At 37.5% G+C, this 15595-nt stretch overlaps 1 protein-coding gene across 5 annotated transcripts in view; it reads right to left on the bottom strand.

Annotated features, from left to right (window-relative positions):
* Positions 1 to 15595, bottom strand: part of ACAP2 (ArfGAP with coiled-coil, ankyrin repeat and PH domains 2) — a 171905-nt gene that overhangs the window by 97046 nt on the left and 59264 nt on the right. For 3 of the 5 annotated variants that reach the window (XM_019957630.2, XM_070789558.1, XM_019957639.2), the window contains exons 2-4: positions 11852 to 11909; positions 2901 to 3020; positions 2086 to 2139 (exon numbers count right to left, since the gene is read on the bottom strand). In XM_019957630.2, the coding sequence (XP_019813189.1) occupies positions 2086 to 2139; positions 2901 to 3020; positions 11852 to 11909 (232 nt within the window). Of the gene's footprint in view, positions 1 to 2085; positions 2140 to 2900; positions 3021 to 10525; positions 10620 to 11260; positions 11293 to 11851; positions 11910 to 15595 lie in introns of those variants that run through there. The other 2 variants (XM_070789553.1, XM_070789543.1) reach the window with 2 other exon arrangements.

The raw sequence follows: 15595 nt of genomic DNA, 5'->3' as shown, positions 1-15595 counted from the left end.
ATTTACAGTAGCCAAGACATGGAAACAACCTAAATGTCCATCAACAGAGAAATAAATAAAGAAGATGTGGTGTGTAGGTATACACACACACACACACACACACACACACACACACACACACACAACTACTCATAATACTAGAATACTACTCAGCCACTAAAAAGAATGAAATATAGCAACATGGATAGACCTAGAAATTACCAAGTGAAGTAAGAGAGAGAAAGACAAATATTATATGATATCACTTATATGTGGAATCTTAAAAAAACTGATATAAATGAACTTATTTACAAAACATAAACAGACTCAAAGACACAGAAAACAAACTTTGGGCTACCAAAGGGGACAGTTGGCAGGGGGGTGGGGGGGTGTAGCTGAAGATAAATTAGGAGTTTGGGATTACCATATATACCTTATTACATATAAAACTGGAGCAGGAAATGGCAACCCACTCCAATATTCTTGCCTGGAGAATTCCATGGACAGAGGAACCTGGTGGGCTACAGTTCATGGGGTCGCAAAGAGCTGGACACGACTGACTGACTAACACATATAAAATAGGTAAATAACAAGGACCTGCTGTATAGCACAGGGAACCATATTCAATACCTTGTAATAACCTATAATAGAAAGAAATCTGAAAAAGAATATATATATATATGTATAACTGAATCACTTTGTTATACACTTGAAACTAACATAACATTGTGAACTCACTATACTTCAATAAAACAATTAAAACTTTAATGCATCAAAGGACATTTATCAAGAAAGTAAAAAAACAACTTACAGAATAGGAAAAATTATTTACATATCATACATCTGATAAGGATTTAATATCCAGAATATATAAAAAATTCAATTTAAATAAATTTTAAAATGGGCAGATTACTTAAGCGGACAACAATGGTAACAATGGCATAAGGAAATACACAAATGGTCAATAAACACATGAAAAGATGCTTAACCTCGTTAGTCAAGCAAGAAATGCAAATCAAAGCCGCAATAAGATACCAATTCACACCTACTACAATGGCTATAACAAAACGGAAGGAAGGAAGGAAGGAAGGTAGGTAGATAGGTAGATAGATAGATAACAAGTGTTGACCCAGATGTAAAAACTGGAACACTCATACATTGCTAGTAGGGATGTAAATGGGAATGTAAAATGTTGTAGCCTCTGTGGAAATCAGTTTGATGTTTTCCCAAAAAGATAAACATAGAATTACTTATGACCCAGCAATTCTACATCTAGATACGTAACCAAAAGAACTGACAGCAGAAACTGAAGAAGATACTTTTACATGATAATTTTGGTATAAATAAAATTTGAACCACAATTAAAATATTATCAAATCAATTCATCCTTAATATGTTGTCCCCCCCCCAAAAAAAAAGAAAATCAAATTAACTAAAAACCAGAAAGTAGAATTTAAAAAGAATATAAGTATTGATATTCCCCTCTCACAAACAGTTAAATTTTGAAACACTGAATAATTATACGTCATACATATTAGATTTTTTAAAAATTATAAAAAATATATAGCTTACAAAGTACCATATTTTCAGTAAACTTTTATAAAATGTATAAAGGCATTTCATCACATTCCAAAAGTAATATATATGCCTCATTCTTAAAGATCTGTCTTCATATCTTAAACACACACATAAATAGCTCAAAGAATACAACAGTCTTTAATATTAGCAACTTATTAGACACAGGGGATATATTTGTAATTAAAAGAAATAGCCAAATTTAGAATGATGACTTGTACATCTGTCTTTCTTCTTGAAATAACTGCTTAACAATTTACAAAGGCACAACTTAAAGAGAAAAAATTAACTTTTATGAGTGTGCACTTCATTGAAATTAAAGTTCACTATTACAGGATGGGAAATAATACACATGTATAGTTCCATCTTTTCTCTCTCACACACACATGCATTTTAGATCCACCCAACTAAAAAGTTGTTAATAAATCAGTCTGTGAATTTCAACTTAAGTAATTCCATAAAATATTGCCACCAAAGAAAAGTAATAAAGCATTAGCATGGCCATAATAACCCCTACTTACTAACACTTACTGTGTGAAAATTTATCATTTCTTGAAGACTGTCGGAAAATTTGGTCAAACTTGTCTGAGAAAGAAATCAAAAGAAAACCAAGTTATTTAAGAGCTACTAATATATGCTAGAAAAACATAATTTCAGCATTTGTGACAGAAAGATCAAGTTACAGTGTAAATAGTAACATTTATTTCTCACTAGGACAATCTCACTACTTCTCAGACATGGTCTGCATAGAAGTCTACAGGTAGTAACATGAAACTCAAGAACAGTCAAAGAATTAAACTGTCTATCAATATTATTATACTAACTAATTGAAATGGCATATATAAACCTAAAAGTTAAAAGTGAGTGTATCAAGACTGTGTGCATTTAGGTATCTATGAATCACATAATTATCAAATTACATCATTTTTTTCACTAGCTATTATTCCTCATAAAAGAAACATTATAATACCACATAATATAGCAGGGGGTATAAGCTAACATAGCTAGTTGACCAGAACTTTCCTATGCAGCCCCCCAAATGTACAGTTAGATACTAGTCTTAAGTTAATGTTCTCTGCTTGCACTAATAACCCTACCTGCTCAGGTGCCCTTCTAGATGCTTCAGCTCATCTATCAGCAAGTATAGTAAACAGACATTTACAACATAGACCAACCATCACCTTCTAACTGTCTTAGAACACAGGATTATATAAGATAGCACCAATAGGTGTTAGCTTTTCCACTTCTGATTTTAAGGACCACCACTATTATTAATAAGGTACATAAATATAGTTATTTAATAACATGTTGCATTGATCATTGTAACTAAGTTTAATAATACTAACCTCAACTACAGCATCATTACTAGAATACTGTGCCAGGTCTCGAATACCATTCATGAACTGTTTATTTGCAACACAAAAGGCTTTTCCAGTATCAATCATTGCAATACACAGTTTCACAAGCTGAAAAAGAAACACATTATATAACTGAAAAAAAATTTTTAATTAATTGAACAAGTATTATCAATAACCACATGAGTTTGCGTAGTTAAGATTACAGTTCATCAATAAATGGAAACTAAACAAAAAGTGTTCTTTTTTTCCCTTTGGCTTATAAAGTAAATCATAAGAGAGCTGTATCAAAAAACAAAAGATGACTTTTCAGGATGCAGAGAGTGTCTTATAACACCAACCACCAATCAAGTTAATTTTTAATTTTATCAAGTTAAATTCAACACTGTAACTTAACTCCACAAAAATGTATTAAGCATCTCTTGGAAAGAATAAAAGGAAACTTAGGCAGAGCAAGCAGTTTGACAAAAGATTTTTTGAAAACACAACTGTATATGGTGGAGGAAAGGGAAGTAAACGGGTACGGTGGGTGAGTCATGCTGGTCCTTTTAGTATCAGACTATCAGAGCAGAATTGATTAATCAACTGTATTTCTCCAATGCCTACCTTTCTAGGCACTATACTAAATCTTAGAACTGGGCTTCTCCCTTTCCCCATTCCCTCTTTTTATCTTTCCCTTTTTAATCTTTCTCTTTTTCCTGTCCATTCCTTTTCTTTTTCTAGCCCTTCTTTTTTATTTCACACAAAACATTTTCTTTAAGCAAACAATATCTTGGGTGAAAGTTAAACATAATAAAGATGAAAGTGGAGCTGATCTAGAAGGAAGGGTAATGACAGCATGGGAAGTGGGGTCACCAAGAAGAGGATAAACAGCTCAGGAAAACTTTAGAAGACAACACAAGGATCTCGGGAGTATAATTTAAAACTGTTACCCTGGAATCTGGAGCAACGTTAAATAAAAAAAAAATCTCTGTTCTAATATGGAAAAAAATCTATTTCTGTTTTATTGAATATGCTAAGGCCTTTGACTGTGTGGATCACAACAAACTGGAAAATCCTTCGAGAGACAGGAATACCAGACCACCTGACCTGCCTTATGAGAAACCTGTATGCAGGTCAAGAAGCAACAGTGAAAACTGGACATGGAACAACGGACTGGTTCCAAATTGGGAAAGGAGTACGTCAAGGCTGTATATTGTCACCCTGCTTATTTAACTTCTATGCAGAGTACATCATGAGAAACGCTGGGCTGGATGAAGCACAAGCTGGAATCAAGATTGCCAGGAGAAATATCAATAGCCTCAGATATGCAGATGACACCACCATTATGGCAGAAAGCAAAGAGGAATTAAAGAGCCTCTTGATGAAAGTAAAAGAGGAGACTGAAAAAGCTGGCTTAAAACTCAACATTCAAAAAACGAAGATCATGGCATCCGGTCCCATCACTTCCTGGCAAACAGATGGGGAAACAATGGAAACAGTGACAGACTTTATTTTTTGGGGCTCCAAAATCGCTGCAGATGGTGACTGCAGTCATGAAATTCAAAGGCACCTGCTCCTTGGAATAAAAGCTATGACAAACCTAGACAGCGTATTAAAAGGCAGAGACGTTACTTTGCTGACAAAGGTCCATATAGTCCAAAGCTATGGCTTCTCCAGTAGTCATGTATGGATGTGAGAGTTGGACCATAAAGAAGGCTCAGTTTCAAAGAGCTGATGCTTTTCAATTATGGTGTTGGAGAAGACTTGAAACTCCCTTGGACTGCAAGGAGATCAAACCAGTCAATCCTAAAGGAAACCAACCCTGAATATTCACTGGAAGGACTCATGCTGAAGCTGAAACTCCAATACTCTGGCCACCTGATGTAAAGAGCTGACTCATTAGAAAAGACCCTGATGCTGAGAAAGACTGAAGGTAGGAGAAGGGGAAGACAGAGGATGAGATGGCTGGATGGCATCATCGACTCAATGAACATGAGTCTGAGCAAGCTGCGGGCGACGGTGAAGGACAGCGAACCCTAGTGTATTGCAGGCCATGGGGTCACAAAGAATCAGACACGACTGAGAAACTGAACAACAAAATCCTAACCATTAGAAAAGCAGGTAAATTCTATTTAGCACAAACACAACTGCTATGCTCATCAAAACTATGCAAAAGAGAATAAAGGAAGAACATGTGACCAGGACTATGGAGTTCAAAGAAGGATTCCTGCAAAAGGAAACACTTGAGAAAAGCCCTGAAGACCAACAGGAATTAGTCAATCAGATAAGGGTAATAAGACACTACTTTAGGAAAAGCATGAGCTAACCCTGAAGCTTACAAGGCAGGGTAAACCAGAAGCACTAAGGAGCTTGCTGCTAAGCCACTTCAGTCGTGTCCGACCCTGTGCGACCCCATAGACGGCAGCCCAGCAGGCTTCCCCGTCCCTGTGATTCTCCAGGCAAGAACACTGGAGTGGGTTGCCATTTCCTTCTCCAGTGCATGAAAGTGAAAAGTGACAGTGAAGTCACTCAGTCATGTCCTACTCTTAGCGACCCCATGGACTGCAGCCTACCATGCTCCTCTGTCCGTGGGATTTTCCAGGCAAGAGTACTGGAGTGGGGTGCCATTGCCTTCTCCACTAAGGAGCTTAGTTCAGTGCAAAAATGTACACAAGGGCCAGATCAGGAAAAACATTGTGGGCAAAGCAAAGGTGTTCACATAATATATGAAAAGAAATGGGAAACAATAAAGACACCCTACATCTTAGAAGCATGGCTTAGGGAATCTCTCTGGCAAACAGAGGATGATGGCTTTATATTAGAAAAGAGGACAATTTAAAGATGTAGAGAGGGAAAAGAGAGAGGTGACTAAAGCAAAGTCTTTCTCAAAGAAGTTAAGTCTGGAAGTGCATAGGAAAAGGGGTGCTTTTATCACTCAAATGTGTGTGTGTGTGTGTGGAATGGATTAAGGACAGATTCTGTTAAGTTTCTAGATTAAAAGCAAGAAATAAAATGTTCCCATCAAAAGGAAGACACAAGTTCCTCTACTAAAAATGAAGAATAAGCTGGTAAATCTTGAGAGAACAGTGAATATAAGAGCTGCTAAAGATGAATGCTCAAGCTACCACACAAATGCACTCATCTCACACACTAGTAAAGTAATGCTCAAAATTCTCCAAGCCAGGCTTCAGCAATACGTAAACCATGAACTTCCAGATGTTCATGCTGGTTTTAGAAAAGGCCAGAGAACAAATTGCCAACATCCGCTGGATCATCAAAAAAGCAAGAGAGTTCCAGAAAAATATCTATCTCTGCTTTATTGACTATGCCAAAGCCTTTGACTGTGTGGATCACCACGAACTGTGGAAAATTCTTCAAGAGATGGGAAGGCCAGACCACCTGAGCTGCCTCTTGAGAAACCTATATGCAGGTCAGGAAGCAACAGTTAGAACTGGATATGGAACAACAGACTAGTTCCAAATAGGAAAAGGAGTATGACAAGGCTGTATATTGTCATCCTGCTTATTTAACTTATATGAAGAATACATCATGAGAAACGCTGGGCTGGATAAAACACAAGCTGGAATCAAGATCGCCGGGAGAAATATCAATAATCTCAGATATGCAGATGACAGCACCCTGATGGCAGAAAGTGAAGAAGAACTAAAGAGCCTCTTGATGAAAGTCTCCTTGAAAGAGGAGACTGAAAAAGTTGGCTTAAAGCTCAATATTCAGAAAACTAACATCATGGCATCCAGTCCCATCACTTCATGGCAAATAGATGGGGAAACAGTGGCTGACTTTATTTTGGGGGCTCCAAAATCACTGCAGATGGTGACTGCAGTCATGAAATTAAAAGATGCTTACTCCTTGGAAGATGACCAACCTAGACAGCATATTAAAAAGCAGAGACATTACTTTGTCAACTAAAGTCCATCTAGTCAAGGCTATGGTTTTTCCAGTAGTCATGTATGGATGTGTGAGAGTTGGACTATAAAGAAAGCTGAGCACTGAAGAATTGATGCTTTTGAACTGTGGAGAAGACTTTTGAGAGTCCCTTGGACTGCAAGGAGATCCAACCAGTCCATCCTAAAGGAAATAAGTCCTGAATATGCACTGGAAGGACTGATGTTGAAGCTGGAACTCCAATACTTTGGCCACCTGATGCAAAGAGCTGACTCATTTGAAAAGACCTTGATGCTGGGAAAGATTGAGGGCAGGAGGAGAAGGGGATGACAGAGGATGAGATGGTTGGATGGCATCACCCACTCAATGGACACGAGTTTGGGTAAACTCAGGGAGTTGGTGATGGACAAGAGAGGCCTCTGGCATGCTGCAGTCCATGGGATCACAAAGAGTCGGACATGACTGAGTGACTGAACTGAAATGAACTGAAAGATAGTAAGATAACCTGACTGCGTCTTGAAAAAACTGCTTTGCATCAAGAATCCCACCAATCCGTTTCACCAAACAAGTGTGTAACTTTTCCTGAAGGGCTCTGTAGCCCAGATATGAGATAGAGAATATAGAAGATTAGACAAATACAGTCAAAATTCTGCAGAATAGGTGCTGTGGAAAGAAAATGGAGGTCTTCAGAAGAGAAATGATGATATAAAACTAAGAGCAGACTAGAAGGGTTCACCAGAGAAGGCAATGGCACCCTACTCCAGTACTCTTGCCTGGAAAATCCCATGGACAGAGGAGCCTGGTAGGCTGCAGTCCATGGGGTCGCTAAGAGTTGGACACGACTGAGCGACTTCACTTTCACTTTTCATGTTCATGCACTGGAGAAGGAAATGGCAACCCACTCCAGTGTTCTTGCCTGGAGAAATCCCAGGGACGGCAGAGCCTGGTGGGCTGCCATCTATGGGGTCGCACAGAGTCAGACACGACTGAAGCAACTTAGCAGCAGCAGCAGCAGAAGGGTTCACAGATGTATTACACATAATAGCCAAAAAGTGGAAACAACCCGAATGTCAATCAATGGATGAAAAGATAAATATGGTATATCCATACAACAGCATATTATTCAGCCATGAAAAAGGAAATACTAAAGATGTTACAACGTAGACAGATGAACTTTTAAAACATTATGTTAAGTGAAAGGAGCCAGCCACAAAAGGTCAAATATTGCATGATTCCATTTATATGAAATGTGTAAGAATAGGCAAATCCATAGAGACAGAATGTTAATTAGTGGTTGCCAGAGTATACAGGGAGAGGGAAATTGGAAGTGACTGCTAATGTGTATAGAGTTTATTAGGGTAAGAGAAATGTTCTGAAATTAAGTAGTGGCAATAGTTGTACACACTGTGAATATACTAAAAAACACTAGTTGCAAAGTTTAAAATGGTAGATTTTATATTAGGTGAATTTAATCTTAATTAAAAGTACCGTGAATAAAAAAGAGCTCTGTAAGTAGACAGGCTTAAAAGACTAGAGATCTAGATAAACCTGAAAAACAGAAGCAGGAGGAGTCCAAGATGAGAACTGAAAAGACCAGAGACTCCCATTAGAAAGTAAGGTATCAAAGATTATTCCAGTTTCAGAGATTACAACTTTGAGCAACAAGGCATAGCATCTGGCCAGTGAAACAGGTACCAGAATTAAAATAAGGTCACTATCACAGGAGCTGGAGAGAAAATGAATGTGTCATATAGCTGAATCAAATATATACTGCAGTTACTCGGGAGAAGGACTGACTTGGAGATACATAAATACTTTGCCAGCTGTCAAAAGTCCTTATTAGATGACAGTGAAGATAGCTGTAACTAAATCACATTATATAATCTACAAAGACAGAAGATTTTTACCTAACACTAAAATGAGGGGATTTTTCCCATTAAAGACACTCTGTCTTCAAGACAGACCTAAGTCTGTTGAAGAGACATCACCAACATTAACATTCATTTAGAACTTACCATGTGCCAAAGCACTTAACATGTATTAACACATCTTATTCACATAATAACCCTATGAGATAGATACTCTTATTTTCCCCATTTTGGAGACGAAGAAACTCGGACATAGGAAGGTTTAGGAACTTGCTCAAGGCCCGTATGGCTTAGTGAGTGGTAGAGCCTGACTCATATATGGGCAGTGTTGCTCCAGGCTTTGTGCTCTTTCCTACTAGACTATGTTATAAACCAAATATTGCCATAATATTATAATAATTTAAATAGAAGTATAATTTTAAAATATAAGATGTAAAAATGCAAGAAATAATGTAATATCTGGGGGGAAAAAACCTAAGTTTGATAGTACTTGAGCTGTAATTTAAAGGGTATCTACTTAAAAAGGAGCAAGCCATTTCAATGAGAAGATTAAACAGATATGGAAATTATATGTAGATGGCAACTATGATGCTCTGTGATGTTGCCAATGCCAGAATACCAGGCAGAATGGATAAATAATTGGACCTAGTCAAATAATGCCATTCATTCATGGAGCACTACTCATTAGAAAGAATATAACTACCAATGGCATATATTTACAAGCAAAACAAATATAAGCTAAGTCAGCAAACTAGTTAAACCTGTCGCTGCCATGATTTGCAATGATATTACAGGTACAACTTGCCCTGCACAAAGTTATGAAATCACTAAACTAGCCTTAGATAATCCTTCCCCTCCACTAATGCCACCACCTTCAATAACAACCAGTTCTTGCTCCTCACAGGCCTCTTCTCTAATTGTACCTCCTCATAATTCTAGAGTAAAAATGTTCAATGAGAGCTTAAGAATTTGGGTAAGGGACATTATATAAGGGATCAAGATCTTAAAGTAGAGAAATACCTTTTAAAAGTGTCAAAGTTTCCATGATGTCCTTACTGGCCCAACTCTGTTGATGTTGCTTAGTTGCTCAGTTGTGTCTGATTCTTTTGCAACTCCATGAACTATAACCCACCAGTTTCCTCTGTTTATGGGATTTCCCAGGCAAGAATACTGGAGTAGGTTGCCATTTCCTTCTCCAGGGGATCTTCCCAACCCAGGGGTTGAACCGGCATCTCCTGCTTGGCAGGAAGATTCTTTACCACTGAGCCACCTGGAAGCCCTAATACAGACTCTAGAAAGGGTTTAGAGTTCTTAGTACTAAATAGCAATACTTTGACAACTTGCTTTAGATTTGGATTTTTTCGTTTAAGATTCTACCAGTCTCTCAACCCCAACCAAAGGATATAAAGGGGTGAAACCAAAAAATAGCTGCTCATAAAAGCAAAATCATTAACAAAAATACTGTAGGAGGAGTCTGTTTAGATATTTTAAATTCTGAGGTCCCCCCTGACACATAGTGTTTTGTTTGATTTAGATGCAAATCTACCCAGAGAAAATGGATACCCTTATTGCACTACTCTGTGATTCTTTTTAAAAGAAAGAAAGAAACTTTATCCTTCTACATATTCTCTCATACATCTACCAGAAAACCAAAGCTACATCTTCTGCTATCTACCTTAAGAGTTTAAAAACTTTGTTTCATAAAGTCCTCAAAAATAAATGTAATACATCAGGGTAAAATAATAATAATGATGACAACAGTAACAATGATCCCATACACATAGTTTTAAACAGAAAATAATGTTTCTGAAAATAATATCTTTACCAAAAATTCTAACATTTGTTTTTAAAAACACTTGCCTGAAGTTTGCTAGGGTTCCTCAGAAAACTTTCAGGTAGCATGTGCCCCTCAACATAGACCAGGAGTACAGTGGTGCCCAAGAAGAGTGCTGAACTAAAAATAAAACAGATGGGATTCTAACCCTGGCTCTGCCTTTTCTAGCTCAGTGATTTGAACCACCTCCTCTTTACTTTTGGGGCTTTGCCACTGTCATCTAGAAAATGGAAATAATCCGCTTGCCCCACCTACCTCACAGGACCATTGTAAAAATCCAAAACACACTATATCAAAGTGCTTTGAAAATTACAGTGTACTGCACAAAAATAACTTATTACTAAACATTTTCTGAAATTTTTGTCTTATATATATAACTAATAGCTACTGCTTTATATATTTTCTATACTATTTACATTATATATACATATTGCATAATTTCAAAACATTTGAAAATCTTCAGTCTAATTAATGTATCTTACATCACTGCTATTCAGAGTGCAGTCTATTCAACAGCATTGGTGTCACCTAAAATCTGGCTACACAAACAGAATCTCAGATACCAAGACTTACTGAATCTGGATCTGTATTCTCACAAAAACCCCACATATTCCTATGCACAGTAACATTTGATAAGCACTGCTTTCCAAAACAATTCCATTTACAATAATAAGTAAATAAACAGAAAATTATCTTCAGAAAAAACTATTTCAAATAAACACATTTAGTCTCCAGAAATTTTAACAATCAACAACGGTTACTTAAAATCAGAAGCCATGTCTTATTCACTCGTATATTTCTGTTATACAACAGGTAACATTTCTGAGATAGAGACAAAAAAAAAAGAGATTATCAATAATTAACACAGAAGATAGGAATCAATGTACGTTTACCCCTGCATAGAATATGACAATTTAATATCAATTATTAAATAAATACATATTCAGTATTTCTGGCATTAAGCTTTAAAAAATGGAATGAGTATTAAAATTTTTATATTTGAACACGGCCAAACCCAAATATACAACCAAGAATGGTTCGGTTACATATGCTATCCATTAAGCAACACAAAGTTATACTGCAATCTATTTGATGGAGAAGGAAACAAACTTCCAACAGTATAAAAGATGCCTAGTCAGACAGGGTTCAAATTCTTGCTCTGGCATTTCGATTAAATTTTCAACCAACTACTTAACATCTCTAGCCTCAACTTCTGCATGTGTAAAATCGGGATAATATTAGCATTTACCTTCATGGATATAAAAGAAATCATGTGACCCATCTGGCACTGTAGGCACAAATCAGTATGCAAAACAGGAACTACTGTTTTAAAAAGTTAAAGTAAAATTTACCTTATCAAGTTTCAGTTCCAATTCTGCCACATCTCCTTCCACTTCTTCCAAAGCAGCCCTAAAAAATTAAACAAAAATAAGTTATTTTGTGTTTAAATGTACACTTTACTCTTGAAAAGTAACTCCAAGTGAAAAAATAGGTATGAATGCTTAAAAACTACACTTCATGTACAGTACTAATTCCCTTAGAACAAAGTATGAATATTTCATAATCATGTGTTACAACAGATGAAAGATTATTGTTTAAGGTAATGAGAGAACACAAGCTAAGTTACTCAAAGTATTCATACTCTTCAAATTAATAACACTAGTTAGAACTATTTAGCATTAGGTTTTTTAAAACAAGCAAGAACTTTTAAAAGTTGAGCCTTACAAAACTCGTATTTCTATTCAACAAAGCACATGTAATCAAACACCAAAGCATCATTGGCAACCAAAAATAAAGGCTTTTACTTTTAGAAATAGTCAGAAAGATATATATTACCCTTATTTAATACACCATTTTGTTTCCAATGTATTTTTAAAGAAATCAGCAGATTCTTTTCCCCTAGGAATGACAAAATTCTAACACTAACATAGTACTTGATAGGCGCTGTAGGGCAACATTTCCAAAATTGGAAATTAAGGGGTGAAGAAAAGCAGCAACTAAAACTTTTTAAGGATAGTAAGGTTTTATACTTAAGATTTTGTATACTTAAGAAAGTGACAGAGGATGAGAGGTTGGATGGCATCATCAACTCAACTGGACATGAGGCTGAGCAAGCTCTAAGAGATGGGGAAGGACAGGGAAGCCTGGCGTGCTGCAGTCCATGGGGTCGCAAAGAGTCAGACACAAATGAGTGACTGAACAACAACAACAATACTGAAGAGTAAAAAAATGTTATTCAAATTAAAAAATGTTATTCATCTACTTTAAGCTATCAGTTTAATTTTCAGACAACTACTCGATTAACTAGCAACTTCACAATATCTGTTTTTTCATTTACCAAAATTTGTTTCAAATGGATAACAGTGGAGGAGCAGCCACCCAAAACCCATTTTGAACTCTGGGCAAGAATTCTCAGTTAGTGTTAAGAAGAGAAAAATAGCTAAGATATAAGCTCTACTCCCAAAAGTACCCACTTAACCTCTGTGTGGCCTCTTGAATGACCATTATTATCAGCTTGTGGTTCTACTTTCTGCATACATGCTCAGTTGCTAGTCATGTCTGATTCTTTGCAATCCCATGGACTGTAGCCCACGAGGCTCTTCTGTCCATAGGATTCCCCCAGCAAGAATACTGGAGTGAGTTGCCATTCCCTTCTCCAGGGACTCTTCCTGACCCAGGGATGGAACCCATGTCTCTTAACGTCTCCTGCACTAGTAGGCGAATTCTTCACCGCTGAGCCACCTGGGAAGTCCTTCTAATTCTCTATCTGGCAACATTCACTGAAAAAGTTTTTAACTGCCAAGATAAGAAAATTATGTAACTATAAATTACTCAGGAAAGAAATGCCAATTCTATAAAATGAAATACCTTAGCACATAGTTCAAGAAAACAGAAGGCGCTATACTTCCACAGCACAGAAAGAGAAATTCTTCTCTCAAACTAAAAAGTTCGTCATTTTCTGCAGCAGTTTTTCAAATGACACATTGTTCCCTTAGCCTAGATAACATTTCCCCTTCACATTAACCCTCATCTCTTCATTTCAGTTCAGTTTAGTCGCTCAGTCGTGTACAACTCTTTGCAACCCCATGAATCGCAGCACACCAGGCCTCCCCGTCCATCACAAACTCCCAGAGTTCACCCAAATTCATGTCCATCGAGTCGGTGATGCCATCCAGCCATCTCATCCTCTGTCGTCCCCTTCTCCTCCTGCCCCTAATCCCTCCCAGCATCAGAGTCTTTTCCAATGAGTCTACTCTTCGCATGAGGTGGCCAAAGTACTGGAGTTTCAGCTTTAGCATCAGTCCTTCCAAAGAACACCCAGGACTGATCTCCTTTAGAATGGACTGTTTGATCTCCCTGCAGTCCAAGGGACTCTCAAGAGTCTTCTCCAAGACCATAGTTCAAAAGCATCAATTCTTCGGCCCTCAGCTTTCTTCACAGTCCAACTCTCACATCCATACATGACTACTGGAAAAACCATAGCCTTTTGACTAGACGGACCTTTGTTGGCAAAGTGATGTCTCTGCTTTTGAATATTCTGTCTAGGTTGGTCATAATTTTCCTTCCAAGGAGTAAGTGTCTTTTAATTTCATGGCTGCAATCACCATCTGCAGTGATTTTGGATCCCAAAAAAATAAAGTCTGACACTGTTTCCACTGTTTCCCCATCTAATTCCCATGAAATGACGGGACCAGATGCCATGATCTTCGTTATCTGAATGTTGAGCTTTAAGCCAACTTTTTCACTCTCCACTTTCACTTTCATCAAGAGGCTTTTTAGTTCCTCTTCACTTTCTGCCATAAGGGTGGTGTCATCTGCATCTCTGAGGTTATTGATATTTCTCCCGGAAATCTTGATTCCAGCCTGTGCTTCTTCCAGCCCAGCGTTTCTCATGATGTACTTTGCATATAAATTAAATAAGCAGGGTGACAATAAACAGCCTTGACATACTCCTTTCCCGATTTGGAACCAGTCTGTTTTTCCGTGTCCATTTCTAACTGTTGATTCCTGACCTGCATATAGGTATCTCAAGAGGAAGGTCAGGTGGTCTGGTATTCCCATCTCTTGAAGAATTCTCCACAGTTCTTTGGGATCCACACAGTCAAAGGCTTTGGCATAGTCAATAAAGCAGAAATAGACGTTTTTCTGGAAATCTCTTCCTTTTTCCATGATCCAGCAGATGTTAACAATTTGATCTCTGGTTCCTCTGCCTTTTCAAAAACCAGCTTGAACATCAGGAAGTTCATGGTTCACGTATTGCTGAAGCCTGGACTGGAGAATTTTGAGCATTACTTTACGAGCATGTGAGATGAGTGCAATTGTGCGATAGTTTGAGCATTCTTTGGCATTGCCTTTCTTTGGGATTGGAAAGAAAACTGACCTTTTCCAGTCCTGTGGTCACCGCTGAGTTTTCCAATTTGCTGGCATACTGAGTGCAGCACTTTAACAGCATCACCTTTCAGGATTTGAAATAGCTCAACTGGAATTCCATCACCTCCACTAGCTTTGTTCATAGTGATGCTTTCTAAGGCCCACTTGACTTCACATTCCAGATGTCTGGCTCTAGGTCAGTGATCACACCATCGTGATTATCTTGGTCGTGAAGATCTTTTTTGTACAGTTCTGTGTATTCTTGCCACCTCTTCTTAAAATCTTCTGCTTCTGTTAGATCCATACCATTTCTGTCCTTTATAGAGCCCATCATTGCATGAAATGTTCCCTTGGAATCTCTAATTTTCTTGAAGAGATCTCTAGTCTTTCCCATTCTGTTGTCTTCCTCTATTTCTTTGCACTGATTGCTGAGGAAGGCTTTCTTATCTCTCCTTGATATTCTTTGGAACTCTGCATTCAGATGCTTATATCTTTCCTTCTCTCCTTTGCTTTTCGCTTCTCTTCTTTTCACAGCTATTTGTAAGGCCTTCCCAGACAGCCATTTTGCCTTTTTGCATTTCTTTTTCTTGGGGATGGTCTTGATTCTTGTCTCCTGTACAATGTCACAAACCTCTGTCCATAGTTCATCAGGCACTCTGTCTATCAGATGTAGTCCCTTAAATCTATTTCTCACTTCCACTGTATAATCATACAGAATTTGATTT

Source organism: Bos indicus, chromosome 1, assembly GCF_029378745.1.
Source record: "Bos indicus isolate NIAB-ARS_2022 breed Sahiwal x Tharparkar chromosome 1, NIAB-ARS_B.indTharparkar_mat_pri_1.0, whole genome shotgun sequence".
In the NCBI taxonomy this organism is placed as follows: Eukaryota; Metazoa; Chordata; class Mammalia; order Artiodactyla; family Bovidae; genus Bos; species Bos indicus.
Note: the sequence above shows the minus strand (reverse complement) of the source record. Positions and strands in the feature narration are given on the sequence as shown.